Source organism: Phycodurus eques, chromosome 13 (assembly GCF_024500275.1).
Source record: "Phycodurus eques isolate BA_2022a chromosome 13, UOR_Pequ_1.1, whole genome shotgun sequence".
In the NCBI taxonomy this organism is placed as follows: domain Eukaryota; kingdom Metazoa; phylum Chordata; class Actinopteri; order Syngnathiformes; family Syngnathidae; genus Phycodurus; species Phycodurus eques.
Window position 1 is genome coordinate 10,558,092 of NC_084537.1, and position 21,875 is coordinate 10,579,966.

At 40.0% G+C, this 21,875-nt stretch overlaps 1 protein-coding gene across 1 annotated transcript; it reads left to right on the forward strand.

The window, feature by feature from the left end:
• The first annotated feature begins 12,677 nt into the window (after window positions 1-12,677).
• On the forward strand, window positions 12,678-21,259 carry slc35a3b (solute carrier family 35 member A3b). The gene is made up of 7 exons (XM_061694077.1): window positions 12,678-12,879; window positions 13,419-13,573; window positions 17,418-17,540; window positions 17,669-17,843; window positions 19,884-20,002; window positions 20,860-20,993; window positions 21,166-21,259. Exons 1-7 carry the CDS (start codon window positions 12,678-12,680, stop codon window positions 21,257-21,259), a joined length of 1,002 nt encoding a protein of 333 aa, XP_061550061.1.
• The last annotated feature ends 616 nt before the right edge of the window (window positions 21,260-21,875 follow it).

The window sequence follows — 21,875 nt, forward strand, 5'->3', positions numbered from 1 at the left end:
CAACATGTGAGTTCTTTTAAGTTAGAATGTACACACATGGACGAACTTAGAAAACAAAACAAAACACTGGAATAAGATGAAACAAATGAGACTGGAATTTTCCAGATACTTGGTGACAAAGTTTCGAGGAGGATGTCCTTTGGATAGATGAGACAAAACGTTTTTGGCAAATCGAATCAGCGCTATGCTGACGGATCCCAAAAAAAGCACACAAAGAAGAACCTACTGTGAAACATCGAGGTAAATTGTTTTGAATCTGTGCAGGATGCAATAAAATCTCAAGAAGATTGAAGAGAAAAATATTAATTAATTTCAATGTCTATGTTTTGTCCATGTTTTGCCTTTATTGGGAAAGTCGCCCCTGCCAACATGGCCGCCACATATGCACCTCAGCAAGCCCCCAACCCCCCCCCCCCCCCCCCCCGCCTCCCCACCTCCACACACCCCCTCGTAGACGACAGTAAAACTAATTGTGGATTGCAGTGATTGTCTCAAGAGGTTGTGCAATAAAATAGCAAGTTAAAGGTGCCATCGTTTTTTGAAAAAAAAATCTGTTTTCTAATGTTTACAAGTTCATTTTTTGAAATTGCTGATTTATTATTAATTTTGTCTGTTTCACTGTCACTGGGCTCTTATTGCTTTCCTTAATGGAAGGGTAACTTTTTATTGTAAAGCAATCCTTTTCAAACTAGCGTCTGAATAAAGCCGTGACTTTGAGATCCGCATAACTTTCCCCCAAAAATATGTTATTACATATCTTTGAAAAAAAAGTTTATACCTTCATTTGTAGTTTGCCAGTAAAACAAACATACTCAACTGACTAAGCTAATTAAAAACGCTGATATGATTGTGGCATCACATAAATCTGACATCCTTGCATGAGTAGTCTTTTTTTTACAGTGTGTTATTACAAGGCAAAAAAAAAAGGCATAATACTGCAAGAATAAAATTGTGATTTTTTTTTATTCACTTAAAATATTACTTTATGTCCTTGTTAAGGTTAAGTTTCTTTCCGTGAATCGCACAGGTCCAAAAATATATATATATAAAAAAATCCTATGACATTTAGGTTTAGACAAGATATTTTTGGTTAATTGGCGTCAGGATTATGAGGGGATCCTCATAATCAGGGGAAACATTTCTACCCTTTGAGGATTTCCCGGGAACCCAAAAGTTTGATAACAAGGATTGCGCCACGAGATGGGATTGTAGTGGAGACTTGTGGCGCCCCCTAGAGGACATCAGTGGCAAGTTGCGGTAAAAATGGTGAAAGATATTCACATTCATATTCAGAAAAGCATTTAACCCTGTGGGTCAATTCAGGGAGCAGAGAGCAGCACAGTTATTTACACAGGTTGACAACATAAAATGATTGAAATAAGTATGAAGGATGCGGTGGGAATCTATACATATATTATTGGGGGGGGGGGGGGGGGGGGAATCAATAATACAGGGGAATGTATATTGTATTGAGAGCAGTGGTAAAGGAAGTGAACATTTTTACTGAAGGTGGGTAAGTTTAATATGCGGAAATAAGTGATAACTTTATGATGATTATTGAGATTTTGTGAAAAGGAAACATGTTTGACATTCCTCATCAGAAGGTCAATGTAGTTCTTCCTCTCATTCAAGATCTTCCTCAAATTGTCAACTTCTCTCTGATTTTCCATCAGTTCCCTCTGTAGATGATCCTTAGTCTCCTCCAGAGTGACACAGAAAGCCTAAATGACATGAAATAATTTGAATAAATATAGGCTATATTATATTTATTCCCTAGCCAAATTCAAGTTTAATAAATTTTCATTTGTGCCTTGTGGATGGAACTAACTAAACAAAGTGCCAAATACTGTAATAAAAAATGAAAACTACTCGCTACTTTTATTGTTATTGTTTTTTACATTTTAAAATGAAAATGGCCATTTAAAAAAAAATGGAAAATGAAAATCCTTTCCCCACTTTCTTTCTGAACGCATTCTTTCAAAATTTGACTTTAACTCAAAAATATTTCATCACTAAATATGGACTTAACTTGCCACATTTAAAAGCTTCACTCTCACTTCCAAGTCCTCTCTTTGGTCCTTTTACAGGTTGAGAAATGTGCAAACAAGAGTAAGCAATTGACAATGGAATGGAAAGAATTATGTAACGATAACCGACCCTGCTTTCTTCCGGACTGTCGAATGGGCCCGGTGGTTCAGTCATACACAGAAACTGCCTGACAGAAACACTGGAAACACAAAAGTCAAGAGTTACTGTATCATATCATCCATCTATCATCAGAATCAGATTTGTTGCTGACATTTTTTCATTCTTTTATGGCAGTACAAATGTCTGTGTCATCTGAGTTTCAATTTGAATTTAAGCGTCACAAATTCAATGTCAAAATACCACATCCGGGTAAAAAAATAATTCAAACTCAATTCCTTAAGCTTCAAAATCAACATATCAAAAGGTTAATATTAATTCACTGCCAGCCTTCCCAGTTAACATGGATATTTGACTTCTAAAGCCGTCAATGGCAGTGACTGTGTTACAATTTGTCTTTTCACACGAACTGTACCACCTTGATTTGGATTTTTTAAAAATCCTACATGAGTGAAAGGTGATGACAGGTCATCGCCTTGTCTTGGAGCCTGCAGAAGTCTGTATATCTTCTAAAGATTATCCAGCTGTCACCTTGAATCCCGAGCACCAGGATCTTGTAAACCTGTGGCACAAAGGGCATTCTACGTGCTTTTTACTGTATGCACTTTTGTTTGCAAACTTATGTAAGCATTTCAAGATGCCATGTGACATCCATGTTTGCTTATGGTAGGTTAGGTAGAGAGACTGTCAGACATCTGTTTGTCATATAAATACCCGCACTTTTTAACTGTAAATGAAATGTACTCCTAGGCAATAATCTCCATGTTACAAAGCTTTATTAGCAAACTTTTCAAGACAACGTAGATAGACATAAAATCGGTGATCTAAGGGTGTCCTGGAGAAACTAGTTTAACCCTGAGACTTCAGGAAACAAAGCAGGGAAACATAAATCTTCAATCTCAAGAAAAGGTCCATTACAGTCCAAAGCTACAAAAAGAAGAAAGAGATGAAATTTAGAATCTTTAGATTAGCTCACTTGAGCTTCAGGACACAATCCGGAGAAACATACAATAAGTCTGTGAATCTCAAGACAAGGTCCATTCCAGCCCAAAGCTGCAGAAACAAGAAACAGAGCTGAAGTCTTGAACCAAGTCTTGGCAAGCGAAATGAGCTATTTTTCTCTGTGCTTATAAGAAGACAAGTTTTATGCTCCACTGTCTTTCATCCTGTTCTAGTTGGAACTCTTCATTTGTAGTTTTCCCAGTGTTAGATGACTGCACACGGTGTCTATTGGAACCAATCTGCCCCTAAAGTGAAGCACCTGTCTCACCTTTTCATTGGAGCTGAGTGACAACTACATTAAAATTATAACGGTGAAGGGTCCCTTTCTCTCCACCAAACTTTCTCCAAGGATCCCTTCAGCCTCCAGCCCAGCAAAACCATGTCTTCTTCTCTCTAAGTCATCCACCATCTGTGGAGATGGTGTGTAGAGGAGATGTCAAAATGCACAGGAAAATATCCTCGCGATGAGATCTGAAATGCTGCTGCCAAGTGAGCTTCACACAAACTCTTCCTACAACCCCCAATTCCAATGAAGTTGGGACGTTGTGTTAAACATAAATAAAAACAGAACACAATGATGATTTGCAGGTTTCAACTCCCACCTCCTGGACGACAGAGGAGCCCCTTAAAGAAGTTACAGGTCTGTGAGAGCCAGAAATCTTGCTTTTTTTGTAGGTGACCAAATATTTGTTTTCCACCATGATTTGCTCATAAATTCTTTAAAAATCAGACAATGTGATTTTCTGGATTTTTCTTTTTCTCATTTGGTCTCTCCTAGGTGAGATATACCTATGATGAAAATGACAGGCCTCTCTCATCTTTTTAAGTGGGAGAACTTGTACAATTTGTGGCTGAATAAATACTTTTTTGCCCCACTGTAAATGTTTGAACACACCTTCAGGCATCTGGAAATCGCACCCAAGGATGAACCAGACTTGTGAAAGTCCACAATTCTCTTCCTTATATCTTGGCTTTCGACTTTCCCAAGATGTTACAGAAAGCAGAAGTGTGTTTCAGGTGTGCCTAGTTCAAATATACCCACAGGTGTGTCTCCAATTAACTGACAATTAATTGTCAATAACCCTATGAGAATCTTACAAAGAAATTACACTGTCAGGGTTTTCCTAAATTGTTTACAGGCATATTAATCTTACTGTACGTTAACTTCTGACTTTGAAAAAATTGGAAAATGCCCCCCAAAAATCCTCTCATTATTCTGGCATTTAGCAAACAGAAATAATATTGGTAATCATAATTGACTTTAAGCAAACCAAAAAATTTAGTTTGATTTCATGTCATGTTATAGCATCACTTTGAGGTTCTCTAAATAAGATGCAAAGCGTGCTTGCTTCAAGCTGTTTGTCACTCCCTGTTGAAGTTTATTGTAACTGACACAAGACAATAAAATATTGTATTAAGGTATATACATTTCACATATATAATTGAGGTGGCACAGTGGATGACTGGTTAGAACATCTGCCTCACAGTTCTGAGAACCCAGGTTCAAATCCGGCATTGTCTGTGTGGAGTTTGCATGTTCTCACCGTACCTGTGTGGGTTTTCTCCGGGTACTCCGGTTTCCTCCTACAACCCCAATTCCAATGAAATTAAACATAAATACAAACAGAATACAATGATTTGCAAATCATGTTCAACCTATATTTAATTGAATACACTACAAAGACAAGATATTTAATGTTCAAACTGATGAACCTTATTGTTTGAGAAAGTTGAGGAATGCTCATCAAACACCTGTTTGGAACATCCCACAGGTAAACAGGCTAATTGGGAACAGGTGGGTGCCATGATTGGGTATAAAAAGGAACTTCCCTGAATTGCTGTCAGTCACAAGCAAAGATGGGGCGAGGTTAATCTCTTTGTGAACAAGTGCGTGAGAAAATAGTCGAACAGTTTAAGGACAATGTTCCGCAATGTGCAGTTACAAGGAATTTGGGGATTTCATCATCTACGGTCCATAATATCATCAAAAGGTTCCGAGAATCTAGAGAAATCACTGCATGTAAGCGGCAAGGCCGAAAACCAACATCGAATGCCCGTGACCTTCGATCCCTCAGTCGGCACTGCATCAAAAACCGACATCAATGTGTGAAGGATATCACCACATGGGCTCAAGAACTCTTCAGAAAACCAACGTCAGTAAATACAGTTCGGCGCTACATCCGTAAGTGCAACTTAAAACTCTACTATGCAAAGCAAAAGCCATTTATCAACAACACTCAGAAACGCCGCTGGCTTCTCTGGGCCCGAGCTCATCTAAGATAGACTGATGCAAAATGGAAAAGTATTCTGTGGTCCGACGAGTCCGCATTTCAAATTGTTTTGGGAAATTGTGAACTCATGCACTGTAGCAATAACACGTCTTTGATGTTGCGACAATTGCGTGCCAGATATGACATGCACCAACAATTTTATTGTTGTTCATCACCCATTTGCCTTAAAGTTGCCAGCGACTAACAGTCAATGTCCCTGTTTCAAAAGCATTTCACTCCCATGTGACCTTTCAAAAGGCTATGAGGTCAGTTAACTTAAAAGAGTGGGTCCATGATCAATGGATGGAAAGTGCTATACACAGAAGATACGTTTGCTATTGATATGTGATATGTTTTGATGACCAAAGTGCCCTGTTGTCAAAAAAGAAAATGAATACAAAGATCATACTAATTGTATGTGGTTTTGTGTGAAAGCATGTCTGTGGTCTTTTAACGCTAAAATTTTTTTTTTTTTTTTAACTCTTTAACTCTTAAAAAAAAATGGGTTGAATCCCTATTTAACTGAGCTGCTCTGAACGCATCACCGATGGCCCGCACACAAGCAGGTACTGATGTAGACGATGAGGCTGGGCGTGGCTGCAGAGTTGATCTAATCTTCAACAAACAAGTTGTGAGTTGAGTCAAACTGTTACATGTTGATAAGGTAGACAATTTATGAGAAAATGTATTTGTCACGTAAATGTTAAGGGATCATGTGGATTGTGGAGTGAGGCAAAAAAAAATAGACCCCCCTCTTTTAGTTTCTTGTTCATTTTTGTTTGTTACCACTAAAGGTACATTTGTTTGGCCAAATATAATGATGGCACCAAAAATAGCTAAAAATAATTTATTTTAAGAGCTGTTTTCTAGCCACGCCCCATTGTTTTTTTTGATAATAAATACAAATCACTCGGAATACAATTAAGCTTATGCATGTCAAATAGGAAGTAAAGTTGTATTTTGTCATGTTCATTGTGTTCCTCAGGTAATCTAGCTTGAGTTGTACCAGGCATTAAAATGAACAAGAAATTGAAGAGACAAGGGTGGTCTTATCCATCCATTTTCCATACCGCTTATCAGCACCAGGGTCGCGGGCGGGCTGGATCCTAGCTATCTTTGGGCGAGAGGCGGGGTACACCCTGAACTGGTCTCCAGCCAATCGCAGGGCACATAGAAAGAAACGACCATCTGTACTCACATTCACACCTAAGGGCAATTTAGAGTCTTCAATCAAGCTACCACGCATGTTTTTGGGATGTGGGAGGAAAGCGGAGTACCTGGAGAAAACCCACGCAGGCAAGAGGAGAACATTTGAAACAGGGTCCTCAGAAATGTGAGGCAGACGTGATAACCAGTCGGTTCATCATCCCGCCGGGTTTGGAACTAATTCCATTAACTGTGCAGCTGCAGGCTCGCTGTCAAAAACTTTGTTTCGTGTATGCGAGCGCCCACATTTCAAAAGCATGCACGCGCACACTCATAGAGACCAAGACCAATCAGACGGAGGGTCCCCGCCAATCACTATCTCTGATTGCTTTAGAGACTTTGATGGGTTTCATGTGTGTGCTTTCAAGTCATGGAAATGTTTTTTTTCTTCCTCAAATGACTGGACACCTGGACGCACCCTCTTTCTTTTTGTCGCACCATTCAGAAATTAAGCCGCATTTGCGAACAATTAGTCCTGTCTCGTCAAAAAAAATTTTTTTTTAAATACATTTAAAAAAAAAAAACAAAAAATCATGGCAGATTTCCAGCACAACGACACAGTACTAAGCCATAGCTCTGCGTCCTAAAAAGTAGATTGACGTAGTGACGTGAGTGCAGATCTGAGACGCGCTAATTTTAGTGCGTCTCAAATGCGTCAAAAAGCAAACAAGATCCCTGTACATGGATCTTAAGATATATATCAAGCATCCCAAAAACATGCGTGGTAGGTTGATTAAAGACTCTAAATTACCCGTAGGTGTAAATGTGAGTGCGAATGGTTGTTTGTTTCTATGTGCCCTGCGATTGGCTGGCGATCAGTTCAGGGTGTAACCTGCCTCTCGCCCAGATTCAGCTGGGATAGGCTCCAGCACGCCGGAGACCCTAGTGAGGACAAGCGGTACAGAAAATGGATGGATGGATGGATGGATCATAAAACATCATGTTTGGCTGTAGTCTTCATTAGTCCAGTAGAGGTCGCTTCTCCTCAACGTGTGTTTGACAGAAGGCCTCATTCATACCGGAGTGAGAGCAAGAGGGGGAGCCTCCATCCCTATCCGTCTGCCCAAAAAGATTGGAGAGAGCGAGTGTGTATTGAGTATTTAATTTGGCTACCAAGGATGGAAGGAACATTAACTTTTTAAGCAAGATTTTGTTAGAAGAGCAAGAAGAACAACAACAACAACAAATCATCACTATCCAGTCAATGAGTGTCCCCATAACTTTTTGCACATCATCCTGCTTAAGGTAAAGTGGCTGAGTTTGACATAGTGTAGAAGTTTACATATAAATGTTGAAAAAAGATTGTATTTCCCTATTGAACGTTAATTTAAAATACCCAACGACGTACTTATGCTGCTTCGTACATTTGAATGAATCAAATGTGTGGCAGCATCGTTTACCTCTTTTCAAGTTTGTGAACTGTAATGGAGTGTTTATGAATCATTTAAAGCAATGGTTCTCAGTCTGCATTTTCCTGTTGTTGCAACCTACTTTTGTAGAATTTAATAAGATTAACGAAAATGTATTATTCAAAAATAGCCTTAGAAACATGCATGTCCTTTTTGTTTTGTTTTTTAAACTACACATGCTCGTATAATTGAAATCGCTTTCAGAGCACCTTATTTCCAAACTGAGGATGAACGTGCAAAAATGAATGTTGTCAAATTAAATGAACCAATTGCACAATCTCACTCATAACTTGCCACTGATCTCTTCTTTTTAGGAAAGTCCAACATCAATAGGAAATGAAGGATGCAGACATGTCCAAGCGTAACAGTTTTAACAGTCTGAATTTTCATGCCATTAAAGCACCGATGGTATTTGTTATGTGAGAGACGGTTTTAATGCCACTGAAAGTTGTCTTTGCACCATGCTAGATTTCTTTTAACTTGCACAAGCCTATCCCTAACTAGGAAGTCCGTAGCCAAAGGCTGAGCTGCACTGTGTTTGTTTGCGACGTAGCATTGACGCAAGAGCAGGAAGCACTTAGACTTCCTGTCACAAAAATCCGTCAATTATTGACACCCCCCTGAAAAGGTTGATACTGTAGTTGAATTGTCTATAGATGCCACAAGGTGGCGGCAAAGGACTACTTTTGTCTTAATGAAGCTCCTCAACGCACTTCAACAGTTTCTTGGCTTCAAGATGCAACCAGATGGCCTGAGCGCAAAAACAGCAAATAACAGAGGATAGGTTCCAAAAAAAAAAAAAAACATCCGCAAATTTGCGAATAGCAGCCTGCGAACATGCGGAGGTTCACCGTGCATGTACCGTTACACGCCGAGTATTAATGTTTCTGGGGCGTGCCTGTCAAAATAAAATTATTTTCCCGATAAAAGGCAAATCCGACCTGCAATGCACATTAAATATTTCATCTTACAAGTTGGTCCATAGTTTGTTACTGACCTCCACAAATACAGTATTAAAGTTTGAATTTCAGTAAATATTTGTAAGAAAAACACATCAAGGGCATAAACATCAAAGAATCTTATGAAAAACATTAAATACATCTGTAAATGAATGTATCTTCTTGTGTGTAAACTACTCACTATACCGTCATAAATCGAGCACCACTTGTAATATTTGACTGCCTGTCCGCATCACACCACTAATAGGTTCGTTCCATGGGTCGAGAATAACTGCTCTCAAGGATTTCCATCCGGCTGATGTCACAAAGTCCAATATTTGTTTAAGTCAACTCCCTTGAATACAAATTCAAAGGATCTTAATCTCCCCGTCCACGCCTGTGTGGAGTTTGCATGTTCTCCCCGTGCCTGCGTGGGTTTTCTCCGGGCACTCCGGTTTCCTCCCACATCCCAAAAACATGCATGAATTGGAGACTCTAAATTGCCCGTAGGCACGACTGTGAGTGCGAATGGTTGTTAGTTTCTATGTGCCCTGCGATTGGCTGGCAACCAGTTCAGGGTGTACCCCGCCTCCTGCCCGATGACAGCTGGGATAGGCTCCAGCACTCCCGCGATCCTAGTGAGGGGAAGCGGCTCAGAAAATGGATGGATGGAGGAGCTTAATCTGTCCGCCAAACTCAAATTTAGGTAAAGCATTGGTGAAGAATAACTGGATTTTATCGTGGAAGTTATTTGACAATTGACAAGTGGCAATGTTTCTACAAATTCTTAGAGTTGAACATAACAACTTTGACACATAATATTTGACAACAATGAAGTCACTACATACAAGACTTCATTGTTGTGTAACTCTTCTTCATTTGTGTCTTGTTCAGCTTGTTTGTCTCTTGGGCTAAGTCACGCTCACTATAAGGTGCCGCAATGAAGTAACCATAATGCACAAACTGTTTCATGCTATTTCATGATGCCATTAGTATATGTGTTTATAAAGTACAATATTATAGAGCGCCATTTGCTTGATCCAAAAACACATCACCAAACTTTCTGTTGGTATTTTTAGGGAGGCTTGAACAAATTAATGGCATTTCCATTCATTTCAATGGGGAAATAAGATTTAAGAGAGTGTTTTGAGAGTTGAGCGTGGTCACAGAACAAATGAAACTCATATCTCAAAGCGCACTGTATAGCACCGTTGCAGAACTGCAGCATTTTTTGTCGGAACATCAGGAAATGTTTGAGCTGTTTCTTTGCAGATCCGCTCACTTCTGTAATTCAAAGTGCTGTTTACATTTGGTAACTCTTCATGAGTTAATGTGTGACAAACTAGCAGGAGAGTTTAAATATTGTGCAGTCTGCCTCTGGCTCCCTGTTAGACTGAGCTGGGTGTTCTGTTTCACCGTCACAGTGAACAGTGTTTTCAATGCATGGAAAGAGAGAAGGAGTGAGGGGGGAGTTTGTTCAGTGGGGTTATCGGACACACACACACACGCACACACACACTGAGAAGGATTGTGTGCTTGTGTGCTGCTGAATTGAACTGCCACATAGGAAGGTCAGTGTATACACACCACACCTTATTCTGTCTAAATTCTACTTTAGCCTTTTAAATGTTTTTTTGTTGTTTTTTTTTTTTTTAACCAACATTATTGTAAGCCACTGCAACATTACGCACAACACAATTGTACCTAAATAAATGCTTTTAAAAAAACAGTTCTTAAAGATTAAATGCAAATGTGTTTTGGGGCGTATACTATATTTATGGGTGAGACAGCGAAATAACTGGCATATTTCTGTTTAAGGAGCTAGTGCATACATAGCTTCTTCTTCTTCTTTTCCTTTCGGCTTGTCCCGTTAAGGCCTCTTTATACTCGCGCGGCCGACAACGCCCGCATTGAATCACGTGACTGACGAATTGCCCCGCGCAGCACGTCTGCGTAGCTTGCCGCGCACTCCATCCATCCATTTTTTTTGAGCCGCTTCTCCTCACTCGGGTCGCGGGCTTGCCGCGCACTGTCAGAGTTAATCTGTAAATCTACAGATATTCTCAATTTAGCATGAGAGAGACAAAACACAACCTGAGCCTAGACTTTTCTCTTGCGGAAAGAGGAGAAGCAGTCGCTCGCTCAGTGAGCAGGACTCTTCTATCATTTGCCTCCCCTCTGCCCTTTTTATTAAGCTTGAGTAGGTGGTATCACATATTATGACCTTTTCAGGATGGGGTCTCTGAATGGAGGTGTGGGGGTTTATTGCCTTGTGGAATGTGCATTGTAGTAATTTTCCAAATTACTCGTTTCTAGTGAACAAGGGTGCTGTCATCTTCATGCAGTTACAACAACACTGTATTTTTATGCAATAATATATACAATTTGTCCATTTCCCTCCTGTTTATCAAATACAAATACATTACTCAACATACTGTCACATTTCACAATGATTTTCATGACAATAACCATAGCATGTATTTCATCATTGATGTACTTCAAGCTCTCTCTCTCTCTCTCTCTCTCTCTCTCTCTCTCTATATATATATATATATATATACATACATACACACGAAACGAATACATAAAGACAATTATTGTGATGATGATCTAGTCCCACGTACAACTTTACCTGGAACATACTATGTTTGCATGGAAAATGAACTGTATGTAAGGGTTAGCTAGAGAGGGCATAAAATCGAAGGGTCAAAGGTCAACCCTCTTCTTGGCTGCATGTTATTGACAAATCAAGTGAGAAATCTTGGTGTGAATAACCCTGACATGAATTTTGAAGCCACCTAAAAGTGTGTGATGAAGTCTGTTTATTACCAACAGAAGACCATCTCTAGAATTAAAGATCTTCTGTCCAAACAAGAAAAGATGGTTCATTTACAGTCGACTAGACTCTTTTAATTGTGTTTTTACAGGTCTAAATTTAACAATCAATCTGACATCAGCAACTGGTCTAGAATGCTGCTCCTCCAGTTCTAACTTGTATCAGGAAACCACATCACACGGGTCTTAAAATGCCTACAGTGTCTTCCTGCAAGTTAAAGACGAACAGGTTCATGTTTCTCAATAAACCGGAGTACCCGCATGTAAATCCATGCAGGTGAGGCCGAATTTGAACACGGGACCCTCAGAACTGTGAGGCAGATCTACTAACCAGTCGGCCGTGCAGCACATTCTAGCCCCTGATATGCAATACCATCATAGAAACCAATGCATTTAGAAGAAAATGGCTCTTAAACCTCTGCCCACAATAGTAACCGTGATTGCGCCACAAACACACTGATATAGCCAAAATTCTTTAGACGGGGCTCTAATACAAACTTTGTAGCACCTGTACAGAAGAATTTCATTTTGAAATATTGTCATTTGTGTGTATTTTGGGTCAATTTATTTTTATTGCAGTCAAATGTCAAAATGGGTCAAAGTTGACCCCAAACTGTATTTAAGTGTTAACTACCATTTAATTACTAACAAACATTCTGCTTCAGTCCACACTTGTATCCTCTTGCTCTCGGAATTGTTTCCATAAATTGGACACATGCGGACTCGGGTACACAAGCTTGGGCAAATTCGTGTTTTACATTTGGAGAATTCAGAGGCTTCCCTTGTTGATTGCCAGTTTACTGGGATGATGTTACAGAGTTGTTTTTTTCTGACTTTCTCCTTAGAATCCCCCCAAGGCAGCGTTCTCCGCCATGGTGTCCTCCTTACATTCCAGGAGGCTGAAGTACCTGTCTCTGGGGGTTCTCGTGTTGCAGACCACCTCACTGGTACTCACCATGCGCTACTCTCGCACTCTGAAGGAAGATGGCCCCCGCTACCTGGCCTCGTCTGCTGTAGTGTCCGCCGAGGTGATCAAGATCCTCGTCTGCACTCTCCTGGTCTTCATGGAGAACAGTGAGTACTGCCATCACTCGCCATTTCTCTGTTCACCTTTTGCGGTCTCACTGTATGGCAGATTTAAAAAATAATTCATTAATTCATCTTTGTACCGCTTATCCTCACTAGGGTCGCAGGCGTGCTGGAGCCTATCTCAGCTGACTCTGGGCGAGAGGCGGGGTACACCGTGAACTGGTCGCCAGCCAATCGCAGGGCATATATAGACAAACAACAATTTGCACTCACACCTATGGGCAATTTAGAGTCTTCAATTAATCTACCATGCATGTTTTTGGGATGTGGGAGGAAACCGGAGTGCCCGGAGAAAACCCACGCAGGTACGGGGAGAACATGCAAACTCCACACAGGCGGGGCCGGGATTTGAATGGATTTCAATACACTCTACAAAAAGATCTGTGATGTAGTGACGCTGCGGAAGGTGAACCACGATATAGCAGGAGAACATTGTACTGGACATGATTTTGCTCTGTTCTTCTATCATCTCAGTATTGAACTGTGTCATTGTCCCATGACAATGCTATCTCTGTGTCTGGAAGATTTTTATGTGAAGGCCATGAACCAGCAGCTGAAGGAGGAGATTGTGAGCAAGCCTCTGGAGACCATGAAACTGGCCATACCGGCGGGAATCTACACACTGCAGAACAATCTACTCTATGTTGCTTTGTCCAACCTGGACGCAGCCACCTATCAGGTTACGCATACACGTGCCAGTTCACTGCAACAGTTGTTTGTGTGTGGCTAACATGTACTGCACAATCTGGGTGGGGGTGCTAATGTTTTAAAGGGGGCTTGTTATGGAAAACTGATTTTACAAATAATTGGGTCTCCGGAGTGGAGTTGGAAATTACACAACCAAGTCAATATTTTCTTATATGCCTGGTTGTGAAAATGTATCTAAGTTCTCGTAGGGATTTGGTCTGAAACTATACCTTGGATTTAAAAATGATTTTAAAAGATCTCAACTGGATTATTTATGAGCAACTCGCTCTCAAAATGCCTGATATCGTGGTTGATGGAAATTTTGCCAAAGAAATGCAATAATTTGCCATTTTTAGTGCTTAAGCATATAATTCATTTAAAATTCAAAGTGAGGAAGACTCATTTCAAGCCACCTATAGCAATTGTTTTTGTTTTAAATCCTTCTACATTGACTCTCTACCCAAATGTTTCACAGCCATACACCTGCTCTCATAGAAATAGACTCAAAACATCACCTCAAGGCCCTTCTAAATATGGCTGGAATTAAATGGGCATTGATTTGTTTGCGATAAGCTTGGGGTTATCATACTATTCACAAAATTTTGTGAAAGCGCATGATTTTAAAAAATAGTCAAAGTAAGGGGGAACTAAGGTAACAGTAAGTGAATTAAAGTTAATACAACTGCAGTGCAACACCTCAAAAGTCAAACATCATTGTGTTGAAATAAATTTTTCACTCTTTGTTATATTGCAGGCGGCACGGTGGACGACTGGTTAGTACATCTGTCTCACAGTTCTGAGGACCGGGGTTCGAATCCCGGCCCCGTCTGTGTAGAGTTTGCATGTTCTCCCTTTGCCTGGGTGGGTTTTCTCCGGGCGCTTCAGTTTCCTCCCGCATCCCAAAAACATGCGTTTTAGGTTGATTGACTCTAAAATTGCCCGTCGGTGTGAATGCGAATGGTTGTTTGTTTCTATGTGCCCTGTGATTTGGTGGCGACCGGTTCAGGGTGTACCCCGCCTCCTGCCCGAAGATAGCTGGGATAGGCTCCAGCAGCCCGTGACCCTAGTGAGGACAAGCGGTAATGAAAATGGATGGATGGATGTTATATTGCAGCCATTCTCTCAAATCATTTGTTATTTTTTTCCTCATTAACATACACACAGCAGCCCATATTGACAGAAAAAAAACTGAATTGGTAAAGTTTTTGCAGATTTATTAAAAAAGGAAAACTGAAATATCACACAGCCATAAGTGTTCAGACCCTTTGCTGTGACACTCATATATTTAAATCGGTTGCTGCCCATTTCTTCTGATCATCCTTGAGATGGTTCTACACTGGAGTCCAGCTGTGTTTGACTATACTGATTGGATTTAGCCTTGCAGTTCACAGTGCATGTCAGAGCAAATGAGAATCATGATGTCAAAGGAACTGTCTGAAGAGCTCAGAGATGGAATTGTGGCAAGGTTACAAAAAAAATTCTGCTGCACTTAAGGTTCCTAAGAGCACAGTGGCTTCCATAATCCTTGAATGGAAGACGTTTGGGACGACCAGAACCCTTCCTAGAGCTGGCCGTCCGGCCAAACTGAGCAATTGGGGGAGAAGAGCCTTGGTGAGAGAGGTAAAGAAGAACCCCAAGATCAATGTGGTTGAGCTCCAGAGATGCAGTTGGGAGATGGGAGAAAGTTCAAGAAAGTCAACCATCACTGCAGCCCTCCACCAGTCGGTGCTTTATGGCAGAGTGGCCCGACGGAAGCCTCTCCTCAGTGCACGACACATGAAAGCCCGCATGGAGTTTGCTAAAAAAAAACACACACAAAAGACACCTGAAGGACTCCAAGATGGTGAGAAATAGGATTTTTTTGATCTGGTGAGACCTAGAGAGAACGTTTTGGCCTTAATTCTAAGTGTTGTGTGGAGAAAACCAGGCACTGTTCATCACCTGTCCAATACAGTCCCAACAGTGAAGCATGGTGGTGGCAGCATCATGCTATGGGGGTGTTTTTCAGCTGCAGGGACAGGATGACTGGTTGCAATCGAAGGAAAGATGAATGCGGCCAAGTACAGGGATATCTTGGACGAAAACCTTCTCCAGAGTTCCCAGAACCTCAGACTGGGCCGAATGTTCACCTTCCAACAAGACAATGACCCAAAGCACACAGCTAAAATACCAAAGGAGTGGCTTCAGAACAACTCTGTGACTATTCTTGAATGGCCCAGCCAGAGCCCTGACTTAAACCCAATTGAGAATCTCTGGAGAGACGTGAAAGTGGCTGTCCACCAACATTCACCTTCCAACCTGACAGAACTGGAGAGGATCTGCAATGAGGAATGGCAGAGGATCCCCAAATCCAGGTGTGAAAAACTTTTCCCAAAAAGACTCATAGCTGTATTAGCTCAAAAGGGTGCTTCTACTAAATACTGAGCAAAGGGCCTGAATACTTATGGTTGTGTGATATTTCAGTTTTTCTTTTTTAATAAATCTGCAAAAATTTCAACAATTCTGTTTTTTTTTCTGTCAATATGGGGTGCTGTGTGTGCATTAATGAGGAAAAAAATAACTGAATGATTTTAGCAAATGGCTGCAATATAACAAAGAGTGGGAAATTTAAGCGGGTCTGAATACTTTCCGTACTCACTGTAAATCTCAGGAGACTTCATCTCAGTGAAAATCTAAAGGACTGGTTCTCCAACTTTTTACACCAAGTACCACCTCAAAAATAATTGGGTCTCCAACTGCCACCATTATGACCAGCATTAAAATACATAGTCGCACAGTAGTTAGTGTTACTCAAAAATGAGCCAGAGGTTTTATTCCTAAAGTAAGTGTATTCAATATTACTGTAAACCTCTATAACATTATGCACAGTTTGAACATTAGCATTGAGCTTAAATACAGGGGGGGGGGGGAACTAACTGTAATTACTGTAAAAAATGACTCAAGTGAAATGTATTGCACAAAAGTGAAATACAAATTGTACCTAAATGCAAATGTATTGAGCTCAAAGGTTATATACAGCTGAACTGCACTTGGGCAGTGAACCTTTTTTCGTACCATTAGAGGCACCCCTCGAACCACTCATAGTACTTGTGCTACACTTTGAAAATTACTAGTCAGGTTTACATGCAGACTTTTTTGTCATCCTGATTGAAATCATTCCGCTTGAAGATCGCTGGTAAACTGTTTACATCTGATGTGATCTATTCCAATCTGGTGTATACATGAGCACTACATTTAATCAGAACAGCCATTTTACAGAGGTGTGACATGCACAGATTTATGTAAACCTCACGTAATTGATCAAGCTAGAGGTCAGACGTCTATTTAGCAGAGTAGTTAAAAACCAGCTACACATACAGTAGTTAAAATGATTTCCATCGCATACGAGCTGTGGTAGGAAGCCGCCATATGTGCAAGTGCATAAACGACAACGTTGCTGCGCATTTACATTAAGACATAGTATGCGCAGACAGAACACAGCCTTACTATTCCGATTGCACCGTATACATTAGTACTTTCAGTTTGGGATAAGGAACATTCCACCACTTTGAAACCGAATTAAATTCTATTTGGATACGGCCTGCTTATTCTGATTGGGGTGTTAGTATGGAGCATTTTTATTCGCTTTGGGTTATCAATCCAATTCTTATCAGAATACAAGGCTCCATGTGAACCAGGCTGCTGATGTGTACTGTACAATAGTTAATGAAATGGGTCATGTTTGTAATATAAAATACGCTGACCAAACCCAGTCCAAAGATAAATCCAAGCTTGTCCAACAGTAAATCATAAGATCCAAGATTGTGTAACAAGTGAGTGATTTTTGTTTTATTTAGGTCACATACCAGCTGAAGATTCTGACCACAGCGCTGTTTTCCATCTCCATGTTGGGGAGAAGGCTGGGTTTCTATCAATGGATGTCCCTACTCCTCCTCATGGCTGGAGTCACTTTAGTGCAGGTAGCCACTAAAACTGCAGAAACACTCAGGTGTGCCTGCTTCATTCTGACTAAAGTTGCTTTCCATAGTCACTCCTAATTGTAGTCACAAATTAATCAGATTAAATTTTTTTGCTATAATCTCCGCAGTGGCCCACAGCATCTGTAGGAGATTCAGAGCAGAAAGTACTGTCTGCGAGCATCCAGTTTGTGGGTCTGATGGCTGTGCTGATAGCATGCATATCCAGTGGTTTTGCTGGGGTTTACTTTGAGAAAATCCTCAAGGAGACTAAACAGAGTGTGTGGATTCGTAACATACAGCTGGGTGAGTACGATTTTTTTTCATGTGTCAATGGCTTTTCTGTGATGAACCATAGACCATTTTCTCATTCAAGGATGTAAATGAATTGTCCATCAAAAAAGTTATGATGCATGAAAAAGGCCAGAAAAGAGAGAAATGTTATTAAAACACCTGCCAAATTTGAATGAATAAAATAGTCTCCATGCATGTAAAGTAAGGTTCTGAAATCATGAAAAAATAAGGCTCTCCCTCGAGCTGCAGGACTGTGTGGACGTGTCCACTGAAGACGCTGGAGACGGACCTTCACTTGTCAATCTAATACGTTTGCTCGTAGCTATGTGCTTAAGTGTCTGTAGTCGGGTACTGGCTAAATAACATGTGCTGCTGTGGTTATGGTTAATGAACAGTTAACTTTCCTGTGTCCCTGTTATGTAGGGAGACCCACACACAGCAACTCTGAGTTGAGGCACTGACACATTAAACGACCCCGCCGCGGTCAAGCGAGCTCCTTAGCTCGTTAGCTTGCGGGCTAGCGGACGTAATCAACACTTGGCTCGCTGGTTGAGCACCACGCGAGACACTAGTTCAAATAACACAAAACATTTAAGGGAAGATGCATTTTTCGGGTTGGCATAACTTGATGGCTCTCTGCACAATCTAGTGGCGTTGAAAAAGGCCAAGATATAATTACTGAGTAACTTGAAATTCTGGCAGATAACCATAAAAGGACCTCATTACTTACAGTATATAGTGGGGGAGGCCGACTCATGCTGTTCCTTGGTGACGTCGGCATGACCCCGTTTTATCGCCGCCCAAAACAAAATCCTGAAAATTTAGAAGGTGAAAGAGTTTTACACTATGTCTCAGCAATTCAGCACTCAATTACTCTCTGTCTTTGCACACATTTTCAGCACTTACCGTCAAACAAACAGTATTTATTGTACAGGTATTTAGAAACAAAACACGTAAATGACTTGGGTTCATCTTCAAGTAATATTAAGTAGCCTAATGGTTATCAACTGCAGATGAAATAGTGAACATTACAATATTGTTATTAATAGTGTGATGGTGAACCCCTGCTTTTCGAAGAAGGCTGGCGTGAATAGCAAAAATCCGTGAATTGATGCCCATCCAAAAAGGTTTGTAATAGCGTTCAATTCATTCATGTCTTAATGCCAGGTGCAACTAAAGGTAAATTTGTTTGGACAAATATAATGACGACAACGAACATAGCTCATAAGATTTTGATATGAGAGCTGATATCTAGCTCAAGCCATTTTCCATGGTTTTCTTGATAATAATTGTATTATTAAATATAATTTTGGTTAAGTGTTTTATTCTTCAGGTAAAATTATTCTGTTTTTTATTCTTCAGGTAAAATGCCTTTAGTGGTACCAGGGATTATAAGGAACAAGAAATTGAAGAAACAAGGATGGGCTAATATTTTTTTAATGCCTTTATATATCATACATAAATTGTATATACAGTAGATGTACAATTTTATGTACATATAAACACACATTCGTCATTTAATATATATATATATATATATATATATATATATATATATATATATATATATATATATATATATATATATATATATATATATATATATATATATATGCGAATGCAGGCATTGATCTAATAATTAAAAAAAAAATACTAAGGTTAGCAATGGGCTAATTCCATTATTACATAATTTTTTTTATTGTAATGTTTTGTTTTGAATTATTGAAATAAATATGAAGGTGCAAAGTTTTTTTGGTCAGTTTTCAGTCCACTGCTTTAGATTTTTGCCATGGTATCGAGGTACTTCATGCAATTATAGTATCAAAGTCAATATTTTGGTACCGTGACACCACCATTATGTATTGTAAAACATTCATCAGACTAAGTCACTGTGTGTTCTTCATTGGCCAAGTGCTATGTAATACTATATGATTTCTACAGGGGTTAAAGGCTACTGCCATTAATTAGCTGTAAGGACTCTGGAAGCATAGGGGATGTCACTCAAATAAAGAGGGACAGACAAAAAATATATATATTGTTTGTTTCCTGCAGGTTTGTTCGGGTTTGTCTTTGGTACATTAGGAATGATGGTGTATGACGGTGAGAGAGTGACACATTCTGGAATGTTTCAAGGCTACAACAAGACCACCAGTATAGTTATTGTCTTACAGGTATGGTCATTAGATTTTCTTTTGCTGCATTCATTAGTTTATTTTTAATTGATTTAATTTAATTAGTTTAATTAGTCATTCTTTGGGCGGCACGGTGGCCGATTGGTTAGAGCGTCAGCCTCACAGTTCTGAGGACTGTGGTTCAATCCCCGGCCCCGCCTGTGTGGAGTTTGCATGTTCCCCCCGTGCCTGCGTGGGTTTTCTCCGGGCACTCCGGTTTCCTCCCACATCCCAAAAACATGCATGAATTGGAGATTCTAAATTGCCCGTAGGTGTGACTATGAGTGTGAAAGGTTGTTTGTTTGTATGTGCCCTGCGATTGGCTTGCAACCTGTTCAGGGTGTACCCCACCTCCTGCCCGATGATAGCTGGGATAGGCTCCAGCAGGCCCGCGACCCTAGTGAGGAGAAGCGGCTCAGAAAATGGATGGATGGATAGTCATTCTTTGTAGAGAATAAAGAATAGATTCCTGAGTATTTTTACATTATCTGTCTATGTGTTGCTCCACAATTTGTGTTCAAATATCTGTTGCTTAAAGGTTTATTATATCGAGCTAAATTTCTTAGTAAGTGTCCCCTAATTGTAATGTGGAACTAAGGATGTAATAAGGTAACAGTAAATTAAAAAGTACATGAAACAACTGCGGAGCAACATAATCATGTGTAAATCTCAGGAGACTTCATCTCAGTGCGCATCTAAAGCAGTGGTTCTCAAACTTTTTCCACTAAGTACCACCTCAAACGTTACTTGGCTCTTCGACTTCCGGTACTTTGCTGTGTTCATTTGCAAATTTTGCTGTGCAGATTGGCTGTGTTCCTCCCACAGGTTGTTTGAAACACTGTCTTGTGCGCCTGCAGGCTTTAGGAGGCTTGGTCATAGCTGTGGTCATTAAATATGCCGACAACATCCTCAAAGGGTTTGCTACTTCTCTGTCCATCATCGTGTCTACGCTGATCTCATATTTCCTGTTGGAAGACTTTAGCCCTACTGGGTAAATACATGCATGCTAATGACACACTCATTCAAGTGATTAGAATTGCAAATGACTACTGAGGATGTTTTTTTTTTTTTTTTTTATATAAATCCATCTGTATATATGTGGTTTTATGTATCTCACATCTAACACCTTTTTATTTCCTCTGCTATCTCCTGGCACCTGTCAGTATGTTTTTCTCAGGGGCAGCACTGGTTATTGCAGCCACATTTCTGTACAGCTGTGAGCGCAAACCTGCTAGTGGCAGTGCTGTAAAAGTATAAAGGAGAGAAGTCCTCCTGCCGGCAAAACATAAACAGAGCAGGACTCTGTGACGTGTGGGAACAAGATGGATATGTGTGGGAGGAGAAAAAAAAACTTACAGATAATCTGCAAGGACTCTGAACAGATATGCCCCTGCATCACTGCAACTTTGACAAAGAATGAGAAAACAAACAGTTATTAGACACGATGCTGTGTTAAAGAAAAGACAACATGCCAATAAAGTACTGTGATAGCTTATTAGAGGGGCAGGACATGATTTTAATTTTGTTAAAGGGTTGATTACTGAATGCAAAGCTGATGTTTACAGTGGTGTGTGTGGCAACTTCAAAGAGAATAAATATTGACTGAGCTTCCATCTAGTGGTGGAATAACAAGCAAAAATACTCTGTTTAACGATGCTAAAGATAATGAAGAAATGTGAGATGAAGAGACTGCATGTTCTGCTGTTACTTGACTTCCAAATGAAGTTTTTATGTTGTAAAAAAATGAATTAAAGACGCAGTAAAGTCAATTCAGAGAATCAGATGAAATGTTTCCTATTTTTGGTCAATTAGGATTACAAAATTATTTCCATTTTCTAAATTACAGACTAATGAGAGGAATTTTTTAGACAAC

Bases quoted from the DNA above. Each gene is read 5' to 3' on its own strand.
- slc35a3b (XM_061694077.1), top strand. From the start codon at position 12,678: ATGGTGTCCTCCTTACATTCCAGGAGGCTGAAGTACCTGTCTCTGGGG. The intron at 12,880-13,418 runs GTGAGTACTGCC...TGTGTCTGGAAG, and splicing joins CCTGGTCTTCATGGAGAACA to ATTTTTATGTGAAGGCCATG. The intron at 17,844-19,883 runs GTGAGTACGATT...TGTTTCCTGCAG, and splicing joins GATTCGTAACATACAGCTGG to GTTTGTTCGGGTTTGTCTTT.